The sequence below is a fragment of the Rissa tridactyla genome, chromosome 10 (assembly GCF_028500815.1).
Source record: "Rissa tridactyla isolate bRisTri1 chromosome 10, bRisTri1.patW.cur.20221130, whole genome shotgun sequence".
Lineage (NCBI taxonomy): Eukaryota > Metazoa > Chordata > Aves > Charadriiformes > Laridae > Rissa > Rissa tridactyla.
Window position 1 is genome coordinate 13,423,002 of NC_071475.1, and position 21,797 is coordinate 13,444,798.

General features: G+C 39.0%; 1 protein-coding gene across 1 annotated transcript in view; it reads left to right on the forward strand.

Moving 5' to 3' along the window:
• The first annotated feature begins 7,280 nt into the window (after positions 1–7,280).
• LOC128915587 (contactin-6-like) overlaps positions 7,281–21,797 on the forward strand; it is an 83,411-nt gene continuing 68,894 nt past the window's right edge. Inside the window, exon 1 of the mRNA XM_054216154.1 lies at positions 7,281–7,437. Within this exon, the coding sequence (XP_054072129.1) occupies positions 7,296–7,437 (142 nt within the window). The 5' untranslated portion in view covers positions 7,281–7,295. The remainder of the gene's footprint in view (positions 7,438–21,797) is intronic.

Consider the following 21,797-nt stretch of genomic DNA (forward strand, 5'->3'; position numbering starts at 1 on the left):
GAATGAAGGAAAAATATTTTTGCTAGTCTACTGCTAAGAAAATTAACAAAGGAAAAGAAAGCACATCATTGAAAATTGTCCCCAAAGTATTTTAAAACATACAAAATTACTTCTGAATCCACAGAACAGCTGTGAAAAATGGAAATGCTGCGCATCTGTATTTGATAAAACTTTCTGTACATTAATAAATGCTTGGAAAGCAGAAGAGCAACATCCTTTCCCATTTCTAATTCTAACATTTCATGTATATATTTATAGTGTTTATTTAGAGAAAAAGCAAGGCACAGCTCTGGTATCTAGCTTACAATACTCTGTAGACTCGCTTAATAAAACCTTGGTACATAGGATTGTTTGTTTATTCAATAACTACGGATTCATCATTTAAAACGGAGCTTGTTGCACCAAGGATCTGGAAAGCTGAGTCCGATAAGAGGAAAAGCTGTAAATCTGGAGAAAAAAAAAAGACAGTTTACTTTCTTCAGAAAATAATGGGGAGAATAATGGTCTGCAAAAAGGAAAATTAAAAAAAAAAAAAAAAGAAAAAAAGGAGGAATCGTTCATGCAAGACATGGAAGAAAATTGTGTCCTACCAAATAGTTAGAGAGTATTTATTCAATAGCTTTTAATTGCTCACACTACAGTTTCCTCTGTAAAGTACCACTACTAGTTATCAACTTGGCTTTTGTACTTCATGTATTAATTTGTTTCCAAATACTGTGCTAGTAAAGGAACACTTTATCTCCTTTTCACAGTGTAACTTCTTTTGCTATGAGTAGAAATTCTCACCCACTTCCCATCCCCTTTGTTCTTCGTGTTTTCAACGTGAACATCCACTGGTTCATGTCGTGAAATTCAAGACTTTCCAGTTCATCCATCCATCTGCTTCATACCCACTTACACAGGCAGCTTCCTCAGAAGGCTATAAAAATTACTGTCTCTTCTGTTGCAACCATGGACTATTCACATGCACAAATAGTGGAGACAGCGGTTTTCATTAGGCAGAGCTATGAAGTCTCTTCCCATCATTCATCTGATATTCATATTTTCTCTTTTTTCTGCCCATCCATTAATTAGATTCATTATTTTCTCTGTACTATAAAGATATTTTGCAAAGCCTCAGTTACTATAGTAAGACCAGATCAACATCTGGGGATGGATCTTGAACCATCTAGGTCAATTAGAAGTTATCAGACTATCACTGCTGCTATTACAACCCGGGAGGTTTTTACCATGACTTGAAAGGAATGGGAAGTCTTCAGCACTTTTCTTTGATTTTACTAGAGCTAATGCCAGTTTTATCAGATTGAGCCCATATATTTAAAATTCCAACAATTCTAGATAAATCAAGCACAGTATGAAATTTTAATCATATCCTTTGTTAAGTGATGGAAAAGAACTGCAAGGACTACTGCAAGGTTTTTCTTTGATTCAGAAATACAGAACCACTAAAACAAAAATAAAGTTATAGCCACGCAAATTTGCTATTTAGCACCTTTTACATAAATAAATATGCTGATTTATGCCTTTTCTTCAAATGCTTAACATTTTCTAAAAGTTTTATTTTATTATGTATTGTATGATATTAGTCTTATAGATCCACTGAATATAGTAGTAACCTTTTGCAGTTTCATTTCAAAATCCTATGTATGTGTGTAACAACCACAACGCATGAATTGCACAGAATTGAAGTAGACATAAGGGCTAAGTAATAAAAAATGAGACATACTGATTTCCTGTTGGACACTGTTGGAAGTAACAGAGAACATAGATCTGATTACAATGGAAACAAAAATATGAATAGAAATATCTCTAAAATCAGCACATGTGTTAGGAAATCTACATAAATGTCCTGATAAATACCAGTTTATCTATTATGCCTTTTTTCTAAACACTCAAAATTGTTTATAGTATCAGGTACATTATTTCAGCTGTTTCCCTGTGTGATGTTGGTGGTAAATGAACATAACCTTTCAAATGAGATTTGTGGGTTTTTTGCACTTAAGCTTTTCTGTTACAGTTGATTGAGGATTTACCATCAACTAACTTAAGTAACAAATTTTACTTCTTTTTCTGCTTACAGCCTATCCATGAACATATCACAGTTCCACAGTTTTCTTTCATTAAGTCATTCAGTTCAGTACAGCTAGCCTTCTTCCACACTGAAAAAAAAACAGAAGGAAATCACCTACAGCCTACCAAACAAGTGTTTCTGCAGTATTTTGACACTTCCTTTTTGGTCTCAGGTGCTTGGTTCTGACTCTTTCTCTAAATTTACAGAGTAATCACATAATCTCGCATTTTCATGCAAGTTTGAAATGAGGATTTTTTTTTCCTCAATAATCTTCAGAGAGAGCAGTCAATTGAACAAATAAACAAGAAATCCAAGGACAACATAAGCATTATTCATTATAGCAATATTTTAATATTTTAGCATAGCTTAGAATGATGCAGTAAAATAAGACAAAGAGATTCAAATTCAATCCAAATCAAAGTACTACAGAAGATAACCGCAACAGACAAATAAAAATGAGGGGAACAGAAGCACAAAGTCTAAGATGATTACAAATGACATAAGATATGTTTATAATCATTGCATAAAATTGTAGAATGATTCTCAGTAACTCAAAAAATATATTTATCTTATTCAAACCCTTGTAAAACAAATGACAACCCTGCTATGGTGTACTTGTTCGCTAAAGTCCTGTCCCTTGACTCATCGAAGATTCTGCTTCAAAAGTGGAATAGAAATAGAAATGCCTTCAAACTCTGTTGTCTTATTCACAGTCAATAGTTTTTAAACTTTCTATTTTCTTCCTTTATGGAAATACTGTGTACTAGGGGGTTTTGTGAGTTTTTTTCCCAATTACTGTAAAGTCTCAGGTGACTTGGCAAGACATTTGCATTTGAATGTAAATAATCTAAGAAATACAGAACACAATGAAGACTTAAAAAAACATGTATTTTTACTATAACAGTACACTGAAAAGATAATTCACTAAATCATTTACGCATATATCCACATAGAAAGGAGTTCAAATTAGGAAAGTATATATGCAAGTAAGGGCTTCTAGCTATGATAACTTTGGTACAAAATCATGATGTAGCCATGCGTGCTTTGTAATACTTACAGGATTTTACTTCTAGAGCTAGAGAAAGCTCTTTCAGCAGGAAATTCTAATAGTCCTAAATGTATCTTTTTTTTAAAGGCAAGTAAAACAGATTAATGAAACATGTATTTGAATTTATCCAAAATATTTGCACATTGCCTAAGTGGAATATTTTACCGATTCCTTAATTGCATCAACATTCATGCATTGATAGTTTCACTGAAAATGACACACCTTCACATTTCAACTTCACAAAGAAGTCACATCTGAAAGAAAACGTTTCCTTTTGCTAAATAGTTTCTCTGGAACAATACTCTTTTCCAGATTCATTAATCATAGAAATGGGACTCATTTAATTATAGCTGCTTAGATGTTAGATAGCACTGTAGTATCCTTACAGATGTGATCAGAAATTTCCTGGTCAATTATCTGGGTTCTGCCTCTGCTGGATTTACTCAGAACACAGGTCAGGGTGCAATGGGAAGCATCGGGACGGCAGTGTCAGTAGATCTGTGGCCCAGAAGCAGCTCTACTCAGAGAGGATAAAGGGGAGTTTAAACACCAGAGAAAGCTGTGGGTATGCAGCTTAACCATTCACTTGTGGATAATGAAACATATTGACGTTTCTCAAACAAGTCCTAAGAATATTTGTATTCCGCAAAGATCTCTAATGTTTCACCATTCTTATAAGCTGTATGTGCTTCTGTGTTCTTTGAACATTTTTAGCTAGATCAATATTTTTGCAGTGTGAAAACATGATAGAAATTCATTATATTATTTTTTCCACAATTATTTTTATGAGCTATCACCCTAAAGATAGATTGCATAATTTGCAGTTGCATTGTAAACACACATTACTCGCATATTCATGTTCATTAATAAATTCTACTGCTCATCATTTTTATTTGCTGGAGATGGAGACTATTTGAATAGCAAATCACATGTATTGATTAAGTAGTATAAAAACGAGGAAATGATCATATATTACAAGTTTATGCTTATATCAGTGATTTGACTGCAGTGCAATTTAGAATGAAGTCCCCAATAAGTCCAGCATCAAAGATTTAACATAACCCAGTGGCTTGGAAGAATATTGGTGTATAGGTATATTTGAATGTCAGGATAAATTGGTAACAATTAAAGAAAAGAGAACAAGAGAGAATATACTACCTCTTGCTCAAGATGGGAAGGGAGTGAGGTCCAAGTTATATATATGTTCCCAAAGTCTTTAACTAAATGAATAATTTATTTGGAACATTTTATAACCGGTGGTCTATAAAAAGCCAGATTTTGAAGCAAATGGACTATGATCATTTTCTCTATGAATTCATAAAACACAAAGTTGAGGTTTTTTAAGTTTAGACATAGCAGTATGATTTGAGAAGTCTTACATTCCTAGGGAACTACTTAATTCAGCATCAGAATATAGCACATTTTTTAAAAAGTTTAAATTCTGAAACAATTGGTCCAGGATGCATTTCCTGTAACGATGAAAAGTATTTTCCAATGGTTGCATGAAGAAGTTCATGAAAATATGTAGGTGATCCCTGCCTTAACAAGCTTATATTAAAATTTTCTTCAAATAATTCTTCAAAGATTTCAGTGTGTTAGACAGTATAGTGCAGAACACACAAAGTCATTAAATCACTGTCTATCACATGAATTCATTAATTTGCTTCCTTCAGTGATGTAAACATATTAATTAGGAAAAAGCCCACACCAGGAGATGAACCCCTGATCTATATGCAAAGTTTAATAATCATTGTACCGTGGTGATTAGAATGATTATGGGGATACTGTGAAGAATTCATTTGCAGCAACTAAGCCAACAACTTTGCATTTGTTTTGAAAAACAATTATATCGCTTAATTGGGAGCCATGTAATGATGACAGCAGTTATTTCAGTGATTGATTCAGAAATTAAAGAGAACTGGCAAACTAAATACCAGTATATTCTATATTAGAAAATTGAAAGGTTTAGACAGCAGGTACCATATGTAAATCCCGAAATACGGCTAAATCCTAACACTGACACAGACTAATGTTTCATAGAAAATGCTCTTGGATGAGCACTAGCTAAGATTTTGTTCATCTTGGGGGGAAAGAAAAAAGCCCAAACCCCTCCAAAACAGCAGCAAAAACCTGGACCAACTCAAGCAAAATATAAGAACGGAACAGAGCAGAGATATGGAAAGGTCAAAAATCAGCAATTGATAGAAAGAATTACTGATGGACCACTGTTGCCTCTAAATTTCTTAATGTTGATGCGTTCATGAAAGAGGAAGCAGACTGGCAGACCCAGATAAATTATTTAACGCTACTAGAGTTTGTTCATAGTATTCAATTGATTTCATATTTTAATCAGTCATTACTCATCTTTAAAAACAACAAATGCCCACTTAAAAGGTCAGGATCGTTGCTTCCTCTGTGCATATTTGTCAAGATTTCCTTTGGAACCCAGAATTGCATTTTACAGCAGAGTTTGAAAATCTTCCTCCAAAAGAACAAGGACCTGTGCAGTCTGATCCTGGAGAGGAGGTCTGTGGGTGGTAGTCAAGCATTGGGCTGTACATCCAGGTCACATCTTCCAGGAATATAGTTACGGTGCAAGTTTGCTTCAGTTTTTTGGCTGTGGAAACTCCCATAACTGTCAGTGATGCAAATAACAAGAAACAGAAAATTATTATAGAATCATGGAATGGTTTGGGTTGGAAGGGACCTTAAAAGATTATCCAGTTCCAACCCCCCTGCCCTGTGCAGGGACACCTCCCACCAGCCCAGGTTGCTCCAAACCCTGTCCAACCTGGCCTTGAACACCTCCAGGGATGGGGCAGCCACAGCTTCTCTGGGCAACCTGGGCCAGGGGCTCACCACCCTCACAGGAAAGAATTTCTTCCTGATATCTAATCTCCCCCCTTTCAGTTTAAAACCATTCCCACTCGTCCTATGGGTCCCCTCCCTGATCAAGAGGTTCCCCCCCCCCCCCCCCCAGTCTTTCCTGTAGCCCCTTTACGGACTGGAAGGGGCTCTGAGGTCTCCCCAGAGCCTCCTGTTGTCCAGGCTGAACACCCCCAACTCTCTCAACCTGTCTTCATAGGAGAGGTGCTTCAGCCCTCTCAGTATCTTCATGGCCCTATGCTATGACCCTTCCGATAATTATGGAGGAGACAATTGCCCTTGTGTCAAGGGTTGTCAGAAAGCCTTCTGCAAACCCAAAGTGAACCATTAGCAACTCTTGTGTGGTGTTTGCATCCTATGGAGGGCTGGGCATCACGCCCACATGGGTCAGCAGAAATGATACAGGCTAAAGAGGTGGTTATGGTATAAAATTAGGAGAAGAAAATACGTGATTCTGTAGTTTGGGGATTGCTGACAGCCTTAAGCGTGGCATAAACAAGCCCAGAGCTTGCAGACATCAGTGGCTGAGGTCCTTTATTCTTCCTTTGGGTCTCATGTGGACAATGAAATTTCAAGCCTTATGTGACTAATGGTAAAGCCACAAGATTTCCCTTCTTAAAATGGGTAATATTTATTTTCTTTGAAATATAAATTTTATTTTGACATTTGTAAATAGCAGTGTAATGTTGCAGAAACAATCCTTTTTCTACTTCATGGACTAACAGGGACAAATCATGGTTTAAAATAGCAGCATTCTCATCATTCAATTATCAGTCTCAAACTTGCTGTACATAAAGTTCTTTCCTTGCTTTCTTCTGTCCTCTGAAGTGTAATGCGTCCTGATTTATATCTCCAGATCATTTTTGTAACCAAATTTATGGCATCATTTGCGAGGACTGTAAAGCACTTTCAGGTTCCATTTATATTATAAAAAACAAGGTAGCTTCAGTCGAGGTGTATGCCATACTCCCAATTGGATGGATAACTTAGTTTGTATGAATAAGTTATAATTACTTTTTGTAGACATTTGGATGAACAGTGGTGACTAGCATAAAAGCAGTAAAGATTTTTCAAAGAACAGAATTATTGATGTCATTAAGATTGATATAAGAAGCAGTCTTGTGTGAAAAATGATATAATTTTGTGATATTTAACTACATTTTTATCATTACAGGTATGCTACAGCACACTATTTAAGATAAATATGAATAGGCTCTGTAAATTATAAGCATAATTTGATTTTTTTCCCCTCAAAGGTGGAAGCAAAATGGCACAGATATTGATCTTACCATGAGTTATCACTACAGGTTGGTTGGAGGCAGCTTGGCAATCAATAACCCACATAAAAAACAGGATATTGGAACATACCAGTGTTTGGCCACAAATTCATTTGGAACAATTCTGAGCAGGAAGGCAAAGCTTCAATTTGCATGTAAGTTGGGAAGATCATATTTATTAGAGCATTATTTTCCGATTAATTCTGCACACGAACTGTAATTTATTGGATAATTAAAGTATCATCGATGATTCTGTTCAAAAGGTTTGGCTTACTTCAGCAGTGCTTATTTTTTAAAAAAATTGTTCCTAGTAAATATTAATAATGAAAACAGACATCTGATGGCTGCTAGCCCTTAGGAACAAGAATAACTTTCAGAAAATTGAAAGGTCAAGGAAGATGAGTGCAATTATTTTCACTTAATAAAGGTGTTTGCGCTGTTTAAGACAGTGCTTTCTTTGCTGTATTGCAGGTAGCTACAGTTGAGGGGGGGGGAATGTTGCAGAACTTAGGCTTTCTATTTTCTATAGTGTAATGAGGTCTAACTGGATCATAAAAACATTGTACCCCTAATTGCCACACTGACATTTTGTTAGATTAACAGAGTAAGAAACACTTTTTCCTTACACTGTGCAAAATGATGAGCAATGCTCTGAAATGTTTCATATTTCAGCTCAAATGGGTAGAGCACGTATGCTGCCTTGAGACAATTTAAAATTCATTTTAGGCTTGCTCCCCATTTCACTTCTTCACAACTTCACAATCTTTTTCACAACGTTTATATGCGGTGACTGAGTTCTGTTAATGCCCTGGGGGGGAACAATAACAACAACAACAAAAACCCCAGATATTACCTCCATCCCTTTTTCTTCAGTATAAAGGGCTGAGCTGTCTGTTGCTGGGAGAAAGCAATTGTTTTCAAACCTCATTAATAAAACATGTGTCTAAAGCCAACCTTGTGTCGCTATTTCAGACACCAGCAAACGTATTAATTATTAATCTTGTTCCATTTCTCATAGCAAATCTCATGTCGCAGGGGTTATACAAAGGAGACGTTAGAGGTCATGATGGTTCACAGACTCTCTTTTAGGAGAGCTGATCAAACAGTATATTGCTAGTATCTCATTTAATAATGTTTTACCCTGAATTTGTCAAAGAGCTTTTGATTCCCAAGAGCTGGTCAAATGGAAACAAAAATTTTGATTCATTATTTTCCCACTTTTTCTGAAATATCATTGCAAGCCAGCCTTCCTGCATGGGAAGTTATTTCAAGACCTGGAGGTGAAAATTGTTTAGTGACAGGACAAATCCTATTTTAGGAAGAATCAAGAATAGATGGCCTCCTCAGATTTGTCTGTGGGATCTGTAATCCCCAAGAAACCAGGATAGGCCAGGAATGGAGCTGGGAAAAGGCCTAAAAAAAAAAGGAATACCCTCAAAAAAAGGCACAAAGAAGGAGATAGAAAAAATAAAGGGGGAGAGGGGGAAGGAAAAACCAGAATATCTGTGAAAGAAAGAAGGCTCCAGTGATTGTTCAGCATATCCTATTACTCAATGATTTCATCTTTTTCTGGAGAATTCTACCTGTGATTCAAATTCTGGAAGCACTTTGGTTTCCTGCTCGCTGCTGCCCCAGCCCACAGGGAATCGCGCTGGGTTTGTGCACCAGTTCTTGGGGTAATACCCAGCTCTTCCAGCCAGTGCTCCTTTGAATTATGCTTAATAGCACTCCCTTCCTGTGGTTTTCTATGTTCACTTTTATCTATTGCCATTTCATAACCAAAGCTAGCTCTGGAAAATTGGCTTAACTCTTTGCAAGGAGAAGGCTTTGGAGCAAGGTGAGAGAATCAAAGAAGGAAAAGAAAGCTTATGGAAAAGTCTCACTGGTAAGGAAGAGAGAGGAGAAAAGTCCCTTCTCAGGATGCTGGTCTGTGTTTGTCCTGATGGTCCTCAGGGGAATGAAAGATGCTGGTTGGCACAAAGTGTCACATCTTCAAGCTCTTGCTGGAAATGTCATCCTTTGGAAGTTTTCCCTGGTAGAAAAGAGAAACCGAACACCACAATGCACAGTTTTCTTTATGAGACTGAGTTTACTAAGGATCTAAACGTGGGTGTGCACCTTCTAACGGAGAGCACAGTGGCCCTGCAGAGCCCTCTTGCCATTCCCCCACTCCTGGTGTCACTGTGGGCCAGAGACCTGCACTCAGACATGCAAACCTGAAAGAAATCACATGTGATTTCTGGCCTGTCTGAGGCAAAGCACATCCCAGTGCAATGCAGCTGGTGCCACTTAGCAGCTAGACGACCTGTTTGCCAGAAAACGGACTGATGGCATGAAGTATTTTCAGCAGTTAAACGCCACTTCTTCAATACTCTGTGCTGGTGAAGCATTCCCTCTGAAGCACTTAACTCACTAATAGCTCAAAGTCTTATGCCAATATACGACAATCAAAATGGGCTAAATATCAAGCAGTTCCTTTATTTAGGCTTCATACCCCCACCAAGAGACTTCCCAAAGTTACTGTGGAGAGCAGGTCACAACAAAGTCAGGTCTCGTTTGTCCATGGCAGCAGACAAACTCACAGGTCCCATCCTGCTTAATCCTCCAGTTCTTCACAGAAACCATATAATGGTAGAGATATCCCATATTCAACAAGCACATTGCTTTTTCATTAGCAGTGACAGACATTTCCATCTTTTCCCATATAAAGAGAGAGGACAGACAAATTCAAGGTTGTCATTTACATTGGCAAACACAAACATACAGAAAAATGCTTCAATTTAGCGGCATCGCTGTGAAACTAGGGAGTTTTAACTTGTCTTACAATAGAAAAAAGCACAGTAGGTGGAAAATGTTATAATGACCTGATGAGAATAGTGTAGTAAATTACCTTGAAACAGTTATTTCACAGTTAACATTTTCTTACTTCTTATTTTCATGTTGCCATCCAATTTACTTCTTTGTTTCAACCAGTACTTCAGGCTATATCTTAAAATCCAGGCAGGCAGGCAGTCATGTTGATATTATGACACTTTCATTCAATACCTGACAAATTGGGACTCTTCCCTGAATTGGGCTGCCTGGCATATTATTGCAATCACTGTGATAAATAATTGAATCAAGCCTATTATCCAGGTAACAGGGTTTATGTGTATTTGTCTTTTTACTACAAGGTAACTAACTCTGGGTTTGAGTTTAAATTAATGATGCCTCTGGAAACCTATTGTACATCTCAACTTAGTATGTGAAGAATACTTTTTCCTCTGTTCAAGATAGTGAGGCCTCTGAGTAGCAAAATAAATGCGGTATGAGATTAGAAATATGTCTTCAGATTCAGCTGGAGTTTCATGCTTATCCTCTATTAAAAACAGAGCTGTCAAATGAAAGCTGCGGGAGGAATATTGTACAGAAGGAAGTGGCATAGATTATTAAAGCTACAAGCTGAAAATGAGAGACAGCATCAGTGAGAGAGTGCAGAGCAAGAGCACATAAATGCGTTAGCAGCATACATAGGATGGCAGTCCTGTGTACTTGTACTTCCTGGTGAAGGTTTGTTTTGTCATAAATAAAGTTGAAAGCTCTCTATAAATCCTGCACGTCTCTTGCTACCCAGCAAGCAGTACGTTTTGAAAAGCTAACGTGTGTTTTGCAAGAGCTGGAGCCATTGATCAGTCCAGCTAGAAAGCGTTGGTGTCAGATCCCAGCCAGAGCCTGCCCCAGGCGCAGGGCTCCTCACGCAGATTTGAGATTTGAGCTTTGCTCCCGAGTCACAACCTGCCACCCATGAGGTACTTTCACCCCTGTAAGGTCAGTATTGACATCCAGCACAAGGTCACTAGTGATGCTTCAGCTCTACGTAAATGGAAGGTCAAAGACAACTCCGTGGGGAGCTCATCTTTGTGAATCATGCAAGAGTCAGCTGGAAGAAAGAGAAGGAGACATGGAAGGTTTTCCTTCTGGTTTTACACAAGTTTCCAAACTGAAATGAAGATGTTTATGCACGAGCTTCCCAGATGTCACAGGTTTTGCTTCTCCTGCATGCACATGGGAGCAGACCCCGTGGATGAAGCAGCTGCCCCAGCTCTGACACCAGCAGAGCCACCTTCCAAGGACATGGCAGAGCCTGACCAGGCACAAGAACAGCAGCTATCGCTTCTGAGCCAGAGCCAGAGGTAGTGGGACTGCAGCCATGTTCAAGACTCACAAAAGAAAAAAGCATCCAGGTTTAAAGAAGTATTTTGATCAGTAAAACTGGAGTTTCTCCTATTCTGTGCTGCCAAGATGCATTCGCGTGCATATTAATGAGGTTATTTGCAAAAATCTGTTTTTATTAATGAAGAGGATCTCAATTGCATTTCAAGCCTTAAAAAAGACAAACAAAAAACCTGTTACGGAGAACTGCTTAAATATGGTTTCAAGTGGAACTATATCCCAAGGCATACGGGAGGTTTGTTTTAATTATTTCATTGGTTTTAAGTAAAAGTAACTGTGTGCAAACAACTGGTCTTTAGGGAAATCCCCATAACCAGCTGCAGTGAAACAGTCTGTCCAGGCCTGTTACTAATTCTTTTAGTTCTTGTGCATGTCTATAATAGAAACATTAACTGATATGTAGGAGAAACAAAAAAAAAAGTACTCCACCATGAAAAAGAATCAAGTGTGAACCTAATTTATAACTATTCAGGGCTTAAACCCATAAAATTCAGTATTAATTGAAATCATCTAGTAGCCTAGGGATCTTAAAGAGATTCTCAGCCAAATTGTTCTGCCATGATAGACAGTCATGATGATTGCGGCTTTCTCAGACCTCAGGCCCCCATTATTAATCATGAATTCTGAGAAACAGTGACAACAATTTAAATTAATGACTAAGATTATTCATTTTGCCCTGAACCACCCAAGAGGGAACACTGGAGACATTAGACCACATATTTAAAAGTTTTCCCCCAGTGCTACAGACCAAGGAAGGAGTTTTCTTTGCCATTTTTGGGCTGCAACCACATTCTCAGGTTTTTCAAAGGGGTGCTCAGGGGTTTTGCTTGCTGCTTATTCTCAATAGCATTTTTCTAAATACACACATCGTCCTTCCTCTTGGCCAGTGTCGAGGTGCTCTTAGCAGCGTGGATGAGAGTGATAGTGCTGGAGCACTTGGAATAAAATCTGCAGCTCCCAAGTGCTCTCACGTGCTTTTTGTCAGATAGACAGGACACAGCTTTGCTGAAATAATGAATTAAAGAGGCAAAAATTCCTCCTGGACAGAGTTTTCCCATTCTGAAACATAAAACAATAGCCCATCATTAACATTTAACTGTTGCAGGGGAAATACATTAAAAGCAATCAAGTCCATTTATTTTTTGCTAGATCCTGACAGTCTGCGCATTTGCAAAGCCCTGTTAGAGTGACTGTCTGAGATGCTCAGCTCGCATGAAAGCCCACTTTTCATCTGATTACTTCATCATGTTATTTACCTTTGACTGCACACAAATTACACAAACATCACAAAGCAATACAGCGTGCCTCAAAATGTCATAACCCTTTTTACTTCTACTATATGCTTTGAAACAGAAAATGGAAAAATCAATACGCTTAGATCAGATAGTCTGAATTTGCAAAGTCTGGACGTGCATGAATTTTAGTCTAAATGGCACATACCTTTCTGGATTGGTTGTATTGTGGTACTGTGTGTGTCCAGAAATCCCTCTGTAACAATTGTATTTGATTAAAAGGTGTGCTAGATGTTGTAACTACCACCTTGAGTAAAGCTCTCTGGGTCTTTAAACTGCTTGTTAATTCATCCCTGCGTGCGAGGGCTGGCATACTGATCAGGCTGCTGAGCCGCTTATTCTGAAAGAATGAACACTGCGACTTCTTTCTTTTCCAAAGGGAGGTATATGCTTCTCAATTCAGCGCTCGGTAGGCACTTGGGGATGGCCAGCTGATAACTGAAGAGCAAACAGGAGGAAGAGCTCAACTTTCACTGGTCACCAACAAAGATACATCCCCCAAAGTTTTATTTCATTTATTACATTCCCTTATCCTCTATAGGGACACTTCAGGTAACGTCATCGACTTGCTTCTATTCACATAATTTTATAACCTACAAATGCAAATTAATGCATGAAGCCTACCTCCCTGTTTTGAAAGGGCTTCCTTTTGTATAGTGCAGAAACACATCTCAAATTGCAGATACGTGCAGAATCAGCTCTAAAATAGTGTCCTCTCCAGGCTCTGCACATTTCCTGATGATCCCGGCAACATCTCACGATCTCCATCTTTCCTGTGAGAAAAGAATGTAACCTGCAGTAGCAACGCTCCCTGCAGATTGATCCTGGCTGGAGAATGGAAATAATTCTGTCATCTCTCCTTATGTCACTAAATGAGGCTTACGGCTCAAAATAGCCTTTTGGACTTTTAACCACAGTTAAAGAATCCAATATAACTACAGCAGCACCTGCCTCTCCCTGTGTTTGGGTAGGTGGAGGGCAAGCTTCTGAAGAGAATGAGTTAACAGTAAATATAACAAGAATTCAGTCTATTACTTGGAAATAAAGCCCACATTTTGTCAAAACTCTGCCCGGAGTAAAGAGAAACTGAACTTTCATTTATCAACTCTGATTGCTATGGACACTTTGTGCCAATGTTCCAACTCTCTCTGCAGCAGTTCACCATAGTGGGAGTCTACATCAAGGTCTTTGCTTAATGGATGCTCTCCATCAGGCAGACCCAGCAGCCTCAGGCATATATTTTTTTTTTTACATTTCTCCACAATGCTTTCACACAAAATTAGGAAAAACATGGTGAGAACTTGATATGCATCACTGCAAGGGGTCTGTATGCTGCTCCAGCCGCTCTGAAGGGGAGCACTGTGGTTCCTACAAGGTTACTTTGAGCAGAGTATTTGCAGGGAATGGACTATAAGCAATACAGTTCATTCACTCAAAGACCAAAAATGCTGCAAGACCTCACTACGTTCAGCTCATCTTTCTGTATCTCTGTTGAGCTTTCCAGTATTTATCTCTTGGCAGAAGTCTGTGCACACACTGGCTCTCCCAGGCTGAAGGAAAAGCAGGAGCCATCAAACACTCTTCGACAGCGATGAAGCGGGAAGCGTGGAAGGGTTTCACCTGCTTGGTGGCAGGACAAGGCAGGGTGATAATAGCATTGCTATTTTAAAGCTCAGATACTACAAGAATAGATCATGGAAATACCCAGACATTCCTGAAGACAGCAAGAACAGCTTGGAATCTTAAAACCAGCAGATATGGGTATGTCTGCATAATAAAAGGTGTTTGTTCTCTCCATCATTCCCTGCAGGTTTGAGTTGGTTCTGTGTTTTCACAGTCCATCTCATGTCCATCGACACCAAGTGCAGTCATGAGCTCCTCTCTCTTGTTCAACACACGAACTGGAGCTGATGGTAGCAACGTTCCTCTTTTATTTCATGTCATAGCAGACCAAGCAGCATCAGAAACCCAAGCTGCATTTTTTTTTCCCCCTCTCAAATGGTTTTAAACATCTCTCTCAGAGTACCTAACTACCGTCTTCAAGGCTATGCTGTATCAGGACACTTTCTAAAGCTCTCTTATTCCATTAGATTACTTGCTTAAACTTTTATTATAAAAAGAGGCTCTCACTCTTCTTGTTCAGGAATTCTTTATCTATGAAATGGAGACATACATTACAGAGAGGTTGTAAGGAGCATTACAGGCAGGGAGCTAGTCAGATAAAGTAGTAATAGGGACTGTATAAGTATTTGAAGATTATCTTTTAGTTATGTAATATTTACTATTCTGTAGGTCCTGTGAAAGTGTTTATCCTAAATCAGTCCATTGCAAGTTGTATTGGAAAAGCAATATATGTGATTGAGATATGGGAGGTAACAAAGCATCTACAGGTCCCAGCGCTGCTAGATTCTGATTGATAAAATTTAATATTTCTGAAGGATAAAACCAGTCTATATTTGCAGTCTGGGTGATTTTCTTTTTATCTGTTCTACTTTCATTGCAGACAATACGACTTAGATTCCAATAACTTATTGAATGAAATATCCACGATGTCCACATGAGCTTCTTCATTCATTGGTATGACAAAAAATAAAAAGTTACAGGTGGAGGCTTGCAAGGAAAAAAAAAAGTGAATTAAATTATTTGGAATAAATGACTGGCTTTTTAAAATTAAAATAATGAGATAAATTGGTCAGTTATTTTGCAGTGAAGGTTGATTATGTCTAATACGAAGCTTTTAAGGTACAAGATAAACTTCTTTATTCTGTGGCTTGTGTTCAAGAAGGAGGAACAGTCTGTGTCATTGGTACCTTCCATGGAGTGAAGGAATAAGGGCACAGGCATAGCCTTTCTCAGTAGGCATTTGGTACTGAATGCACTGAGATCTAAATCTTCACTTCTAAATGCTACTGAAAGTGATACTAATTACTAGTACTAATACCATACCACACCTGAAATCCCACTTAGATGATTCACATTCAAAAATCTTTTACATCTATCACTCAAGTAAATCTTGAAATTCCCATTGGAAGGAAGTCTTTGATGGCTTTGATGGAAACAAAGCAGTGGTATCTGGGCATAACCCAAAGTAATTCTGTGAGAAGTAATTCTGTGCTGGATTAAGATCTCCAAAGGACTGGGCAGAAATTGGGGAAGGGCTGAAATATGCATGGACATTTTGTTACTTGCCATTTTTTTATTGTACGTATTATAAGCATAGACCATTAACTTGTTGGTAGAAGCATTATAAAAAGAATAGCCTGCAGTGGGACTGTGGGGTGTTCAACAGGAGTCACCCAGCAGGACCCTGGACATGGAGGTTTGGGGGGCTCCCCGCAGGACACGGGGTATGGCTGCTCACTGCCAACAAGAAGGTCAAGGTCCAAGGGAAGGGGCGAATTCATGAACCCTCTCCACACGCCCTGGGAAACCAGGTATCTATGGGAGCACAGGCAAACATAAATGAAAGAAGGCAGTTTTGGGTAAGAGTTAACACCTCTGCCAAGAGGTAGGTTGACACAGGGAGCCAGGGCCATCTCCGGTGTAAGTCAGTCATAAGCGGCGTAGTTATGGCAGGGATAAATCTGGCCTCTGAGATTTAGTCTGGGGAGAGAAATCTGTTTTTAAGAGCACTCCAATCTGGAGAAAACTCATGCAGACGGCAAAGTGAGTCTGTGATGACAGGTGACAAATGAACTCTGCTGTGACAAGTGAGAAAACTGTTCAGGAATATGAAATATTAAAAATATATTTCTTACATCCCCCTCCCTTTGAGAGGGTCAGAACCCTCGCATATGCCGCTGGCCTGCAGATGGGGTTTAGAGCGAGAGCCCTAAGGCTGCATCAACACTTACTGCTCGCTGCAAGTCCTGTGTTCGGTTCAGAAGAGAGCTTTAATATTTTATGCTGCTAACTGTGTAAAAAATGGAAAAAAAATAACAAAAACCAGCTGTAGACCGGCACTACAGCTTCACGGCATATGTTTCTTTGCACCAGGTTTCTTGGTGCATGAACAAAAAAAAAATCAAGTCAGCTAAGGAGTTCCCCCCCACCCCCACTCTCCCTGTTTAATTTAATTGTGACCTTCCATTTTTTCCTCTAGAGAAGCTTGATATTACTTTGTAAAGGGCATTTTCACTCTTTAATTGAAAAAGACAATCAGGCTGTGGCAGAAATTATTGTTCCCCACCTTGAAAATTAGTGCCTGGATTGGCTATTCATGCCATTTAAGCTGAATTGAAGACCTGGGGCCCGTGTGCATCCTAATGTGTAAATTACAGTTCCTCTCCCTTTAGAAGCTCCAAAGCAATTTAACTGAATAAAGGAGCTCTGATGAAGGTCCTTGGTTGATTATACAGCTTTGGAGAAGGACAAGACCCAGCGATTGTGCTTTTGCCTCTTGGTTTGGCAGAGTGCTCTGCTGGGTCAGAGAGGAACAGGGCTCTCCTGGTGGCTTTCTTCAAGGGGAAAGGAGAGGGCAACTTTCTATTTTAACGATGATGGGATGCAGTGTTCACCTCGGGTGGAAAACTAGAACAACAGTGATAACTATGGTTGATTTTTAACCTGTGCTGGTGAAGGGAGACACTCAGGTGTTGCCCAGGCTTGTCCTGGCTGAAGCAGCTTCAAGTCCTATACAGCCCCTACATCTGAAGTGTCTCAGATGTGCTTCAAATGGGGAAGGAGCGGAAGAACTTGGTAGGTGTTTAGTGGAAAACGCAAGTATTTAAAAATCAGGAAACAGGAAACGCTAAGCAGCTTTCAGACACCTTAATTAGAGATAACACCGCTCTTAATCTCAGAATTGAATTCATAGAAAATCAATTAGAACATTTAAAAAAATTGAGATTAGATGCTAAAGGGAAAAGATTAATGTATCGATGCTATTATCAAGACAAAGGAACTGTCAGAGGGTTTGTTTAGCAAGTTTACTACAGTTCTGAAAACTGAAAAAAGAGTTTACTTTCTAGTGAAAGTTGTAGGAAATGAGAAAGACATTTCCATAACACACCCTGTTGGTAACCAAGCTGCAAGAGGTTGGTATTAATCTCCTAGAAAGTGATTCAGAAGAAGCAAGAGACATGGCTAGACACATAGGAGGTCTTCTGGGGTGGGCTGAACAGATGATCACAACCTTTTGGCAACAGGCACAGTCTGTATCTAAAAGCATTTTAGCCCAACAGAAGTTTGGGACTTGCTGTATGTGAAAGAAGAAAAACCCCAACCCTGGCCAAGTAGGGGACCTCCCAGAATTAGAGATAATTTCAAAGATCCAGTAAGTTCCAATTTTTCCTATTTGTGGCTATAACAGACCTGACTCCTCTGAATTGGGCGGTGAATTCAGACCCACGCTTACTAATGGGCCCCCTAATTCATTACAGGCACAGGCAAGTGAAGGTAATTAATTGTAAACTCATAACAGAGGTGTTAGAAATGCTTATAGCAAATGATAACGATGAGCTGCTTTTCAAAACTGCTGAGGTTGTAATTTTTATCTCATTTTCCTGCAAGAGAATTTCTATTGTGATACATCACATCCTGTAACACCTATCATGTTGCAGTATATCATAGCCAATAAGAGAAACAGAAGAAACTGGAACAAATGTGATAGATCACAATTTGATGCAGCCACATGGAAATGTGAAAAATGTTATTGATTTGTCCTCAGGAGCATAGCTAATTTGTAAAGTGCTCTTACTACTAATGCCTTAACATTCATCGCACATTTCAATAACAAGTAATTACAACTATAATATTTGGGATTATGTAATGACAAAACATTTATGGAAAAAATCAAAAGTTCAAGAAAGCATGAAATTACATTAATTCAGATGAACTGTTAGTAATTATCCAAGGTGATAAATTGGACTTTCTCTAATTGTCTGTAACAATTTCATATATTAAAATGCCCTAGTTTCTTTGTTTGCTATTTGGCAATACAGATCTGTCCTATGCTAGCTCTTAAAATGGACAGGGTTGGAAGTGCTACACCTGCCCCTGAGCAGTTTAAGGAATTTCAAACACATGAATGGGAGTTGAAATGAATGAGCTGCTACTTGTGATTAGGTTTTTGTTCCTATCAGACAAATTTAAGTAGTTCGCTTATCCCAGGAAAACTGATCATGTCATCACACATTCTTTTGTGCAAGTTAAACCTAGAAGTCTAACAATTTTAAGGCAGTTTTAATATAAAAAAAACAAACAGACGAAAAGAGAATCCAGATGTGTGGGTTATAGTGGTGGTGATGGTGTGATTCTGTGATACAATTGGCAATTATGTCAGTGCTGAGCTCTAGAACACTAAAGAAAAAATACTGTGTGGCCAAACCTATTAATTAACACAAGTGTTTTAGCAGGAAATATTTGTGTATATCAGTTACAATCGGTTTCTATCTCCATAGATCATCACTTTAGGTAAACACCTCACCCACCGTTTTGGGTTTGCTTCCCTTCTCTCAATGGCAGTTCTGTACTTGGTAAAGACAGGCTGATGGTCATCCTCATCCAAAAATGCTGTTCTCCTCAACTTCTGTTTTTATTGTAGTTTAATATCTGCACTGAAGACTTCTTTGAATCACAGAATGGCAGGGGTTGGCAGGGACCTCTGGAGCTCATCTAGTCCAAGCCCCTGCCAGAGCAGGGTCACCCAGAGCAGGCTGCACAGGAACGCGTCCAGGTGGGTTTGGAATGTCTCCAGAGATGAGACTCCACCACCTCTCCGGGCAGCCTGTGCCAGGGCTCTGCCACCCTCAAAGGAAAGAAGTTCCTCTTCATGTTTAGGTAGAACTTCCTATGTTCGAGTTTGTGCCCATTACCCCTTGTCCTGTCCCCGGGCACCACTGAAAGGAGTCTTGCCCCATCTTCCTGACACCCACCCCTTAAGTACTTATAAGCACTGATACGATCCCCCTCAGTCGTCTTTTTTCCAGACTGAAAAGACCCAAGTCCCTCAGCCTTTCTTCATAAGAGAGGTGTTCCAGTCCCCTAATCATCTTGGTAGCCCTTTGCTGCACCCTCTCCAGCAGTTCCCTGTCCTTCTTGAACCGGGGAGCCCAGAACTGGACACAGTACTCCAGACTTGCAGGCTGTCTCCTTCACTGCCATAAATAAGCATAACTTCCATGATCCCAGTAGGGTACTATGGCCTTACACCAGCTGAAAAAAGCCCTAGCCCATTCCTTCTCCCCATCCCTCCCTTCATACCTGGAAAGGAGCTGAAAGCTTCTCCCCAACTCTTCCCACTGACATCAGAGAAAGCCCTGTCATTCTCTAATTCAGTTTCCACAAAATGCCGTATGTTTCGCTCGTTCTGAGCACACCCCTTTCTTGCTTAGGTCTGCAAATATTCCCAGCTGAAGATGATGACTTCTTGCCACACGCAGCTGAGTCCATATATTTCCACTCTGCTCTGTGAAGAATCACTTGTTCACCAGAGCATTTTGCTTAGCCTACATGACCTCGTTATCACAGCCAACTGATTAATTGTGCTATACCAATAGTCATCTGCCAGCGTGCACAGTGCTGGGGAAAAGTTGGGTTTTTGTTAAAACCGGCAGCTGAGAGAGCAATGCAGTGTGAGGGAACTCACTGTTCATAAAGTGAGAGAAATACAAAGAATGGCAGGCATTATGTGGGAACTAGGTGATAATTTATTTATAGATCTCTGCAGAAACACTGAAGTTAGCAAATATACCATCTGTTAAATAGTTGTACTATTCCTAAGTGCATATTAGCCATCTAGATGTGTGCCAAACACCTGATCTTGGCAATCTTATTTGATACTCTTCTTGACAAGCAACATTATGCTGTATTAAATTATGTCATATTATGTTATAAAGCTCTGCTAGGTAACAGTAACTGGGCGAAGGGAGTGGTTTGCTCTGTTGGTGTAAATGCCTGCTCGGGGCAAAGAGAAGTGGTTTTGAGAACCAGCCAGATTTTCAGAATAACAAGAGCAAAGTGGAGTATCTGCATTCATATTCATCCTCAGGTTATTTTTTTATATATATTTAACACCTTTTAGATTGCAATTAATCATTGAAAATGGACAACAACCCCACAGGGGGAAGAATGGATGCAAAAGTCTTTTGGGCAAAAAGACTGCTTCCAGCCAAAAGAAACATCATTTCTGATGGTCCACCTCTTTCTTCTCTTTATCACCCTGGGCTACATAAAGATAGACAATTTTATACCTCATTATTGAATCCCATCTGAATGAGGTGTCATAATATTTCGTAGGAGATGCTGCCTGCCTGCTTCTGCAGGGTCCAATAAAGATGACAACAGAAGTAAGACTGACTCCCCTAATGAGTCATTTTTACTCATTTTGCTTTGTTTTGCCTTTTCAGAGTTTTTTTTTAATATGCAATTATTCTTTATTACAGAGAGAGACACCGAATAAATTAATTTTGTACAATTATCTACCAAAATCAACTTCAGATAGAAAAAAAAATAAAAATCGTTCCTGTTTAGGCCTACTGCATTTTTGGGGATGGGGATTTCTAAAAGATGCAGTGTGACAAAGACCTCAGAGTCAAGCACTGGAATGGACTGTCAAAAGAAAATGTCTATCCCTGGAGGTCTTTAAAAAAGGGTTAAAATGTTAGGAAGGACATAGCGTACTTGTACCATACTGTCATGGGCCAGACAAATAGATTAAATGACCATTTATGTGCCTCCGTATTTACTCTTTTATACCTGTGATTCACTAGTTAGCATAATGGGATGAAAATCTTCTCTCCCAGCACAAGTTAAAGCTGAGCTGCTTTGTATAACCAACCTATAAACCTGCCACAAAAGAGCTTGGACTCTTGCACACAGACTTTGATACTCAATTTAAGGTTGAAAAACATAGATTTAAAAGAGAAAGTCAACTTTTCCCCCACATATAATCAAAAGTAGTCCTTACTAATTATAAAGTAGTGGATCCCATAAGAGATCTAGTACTACTGCTTTTTTGTTATTTAAGTCAGGGATACTTGTCATGGTTTTAATAGAGAAACATGGACAGG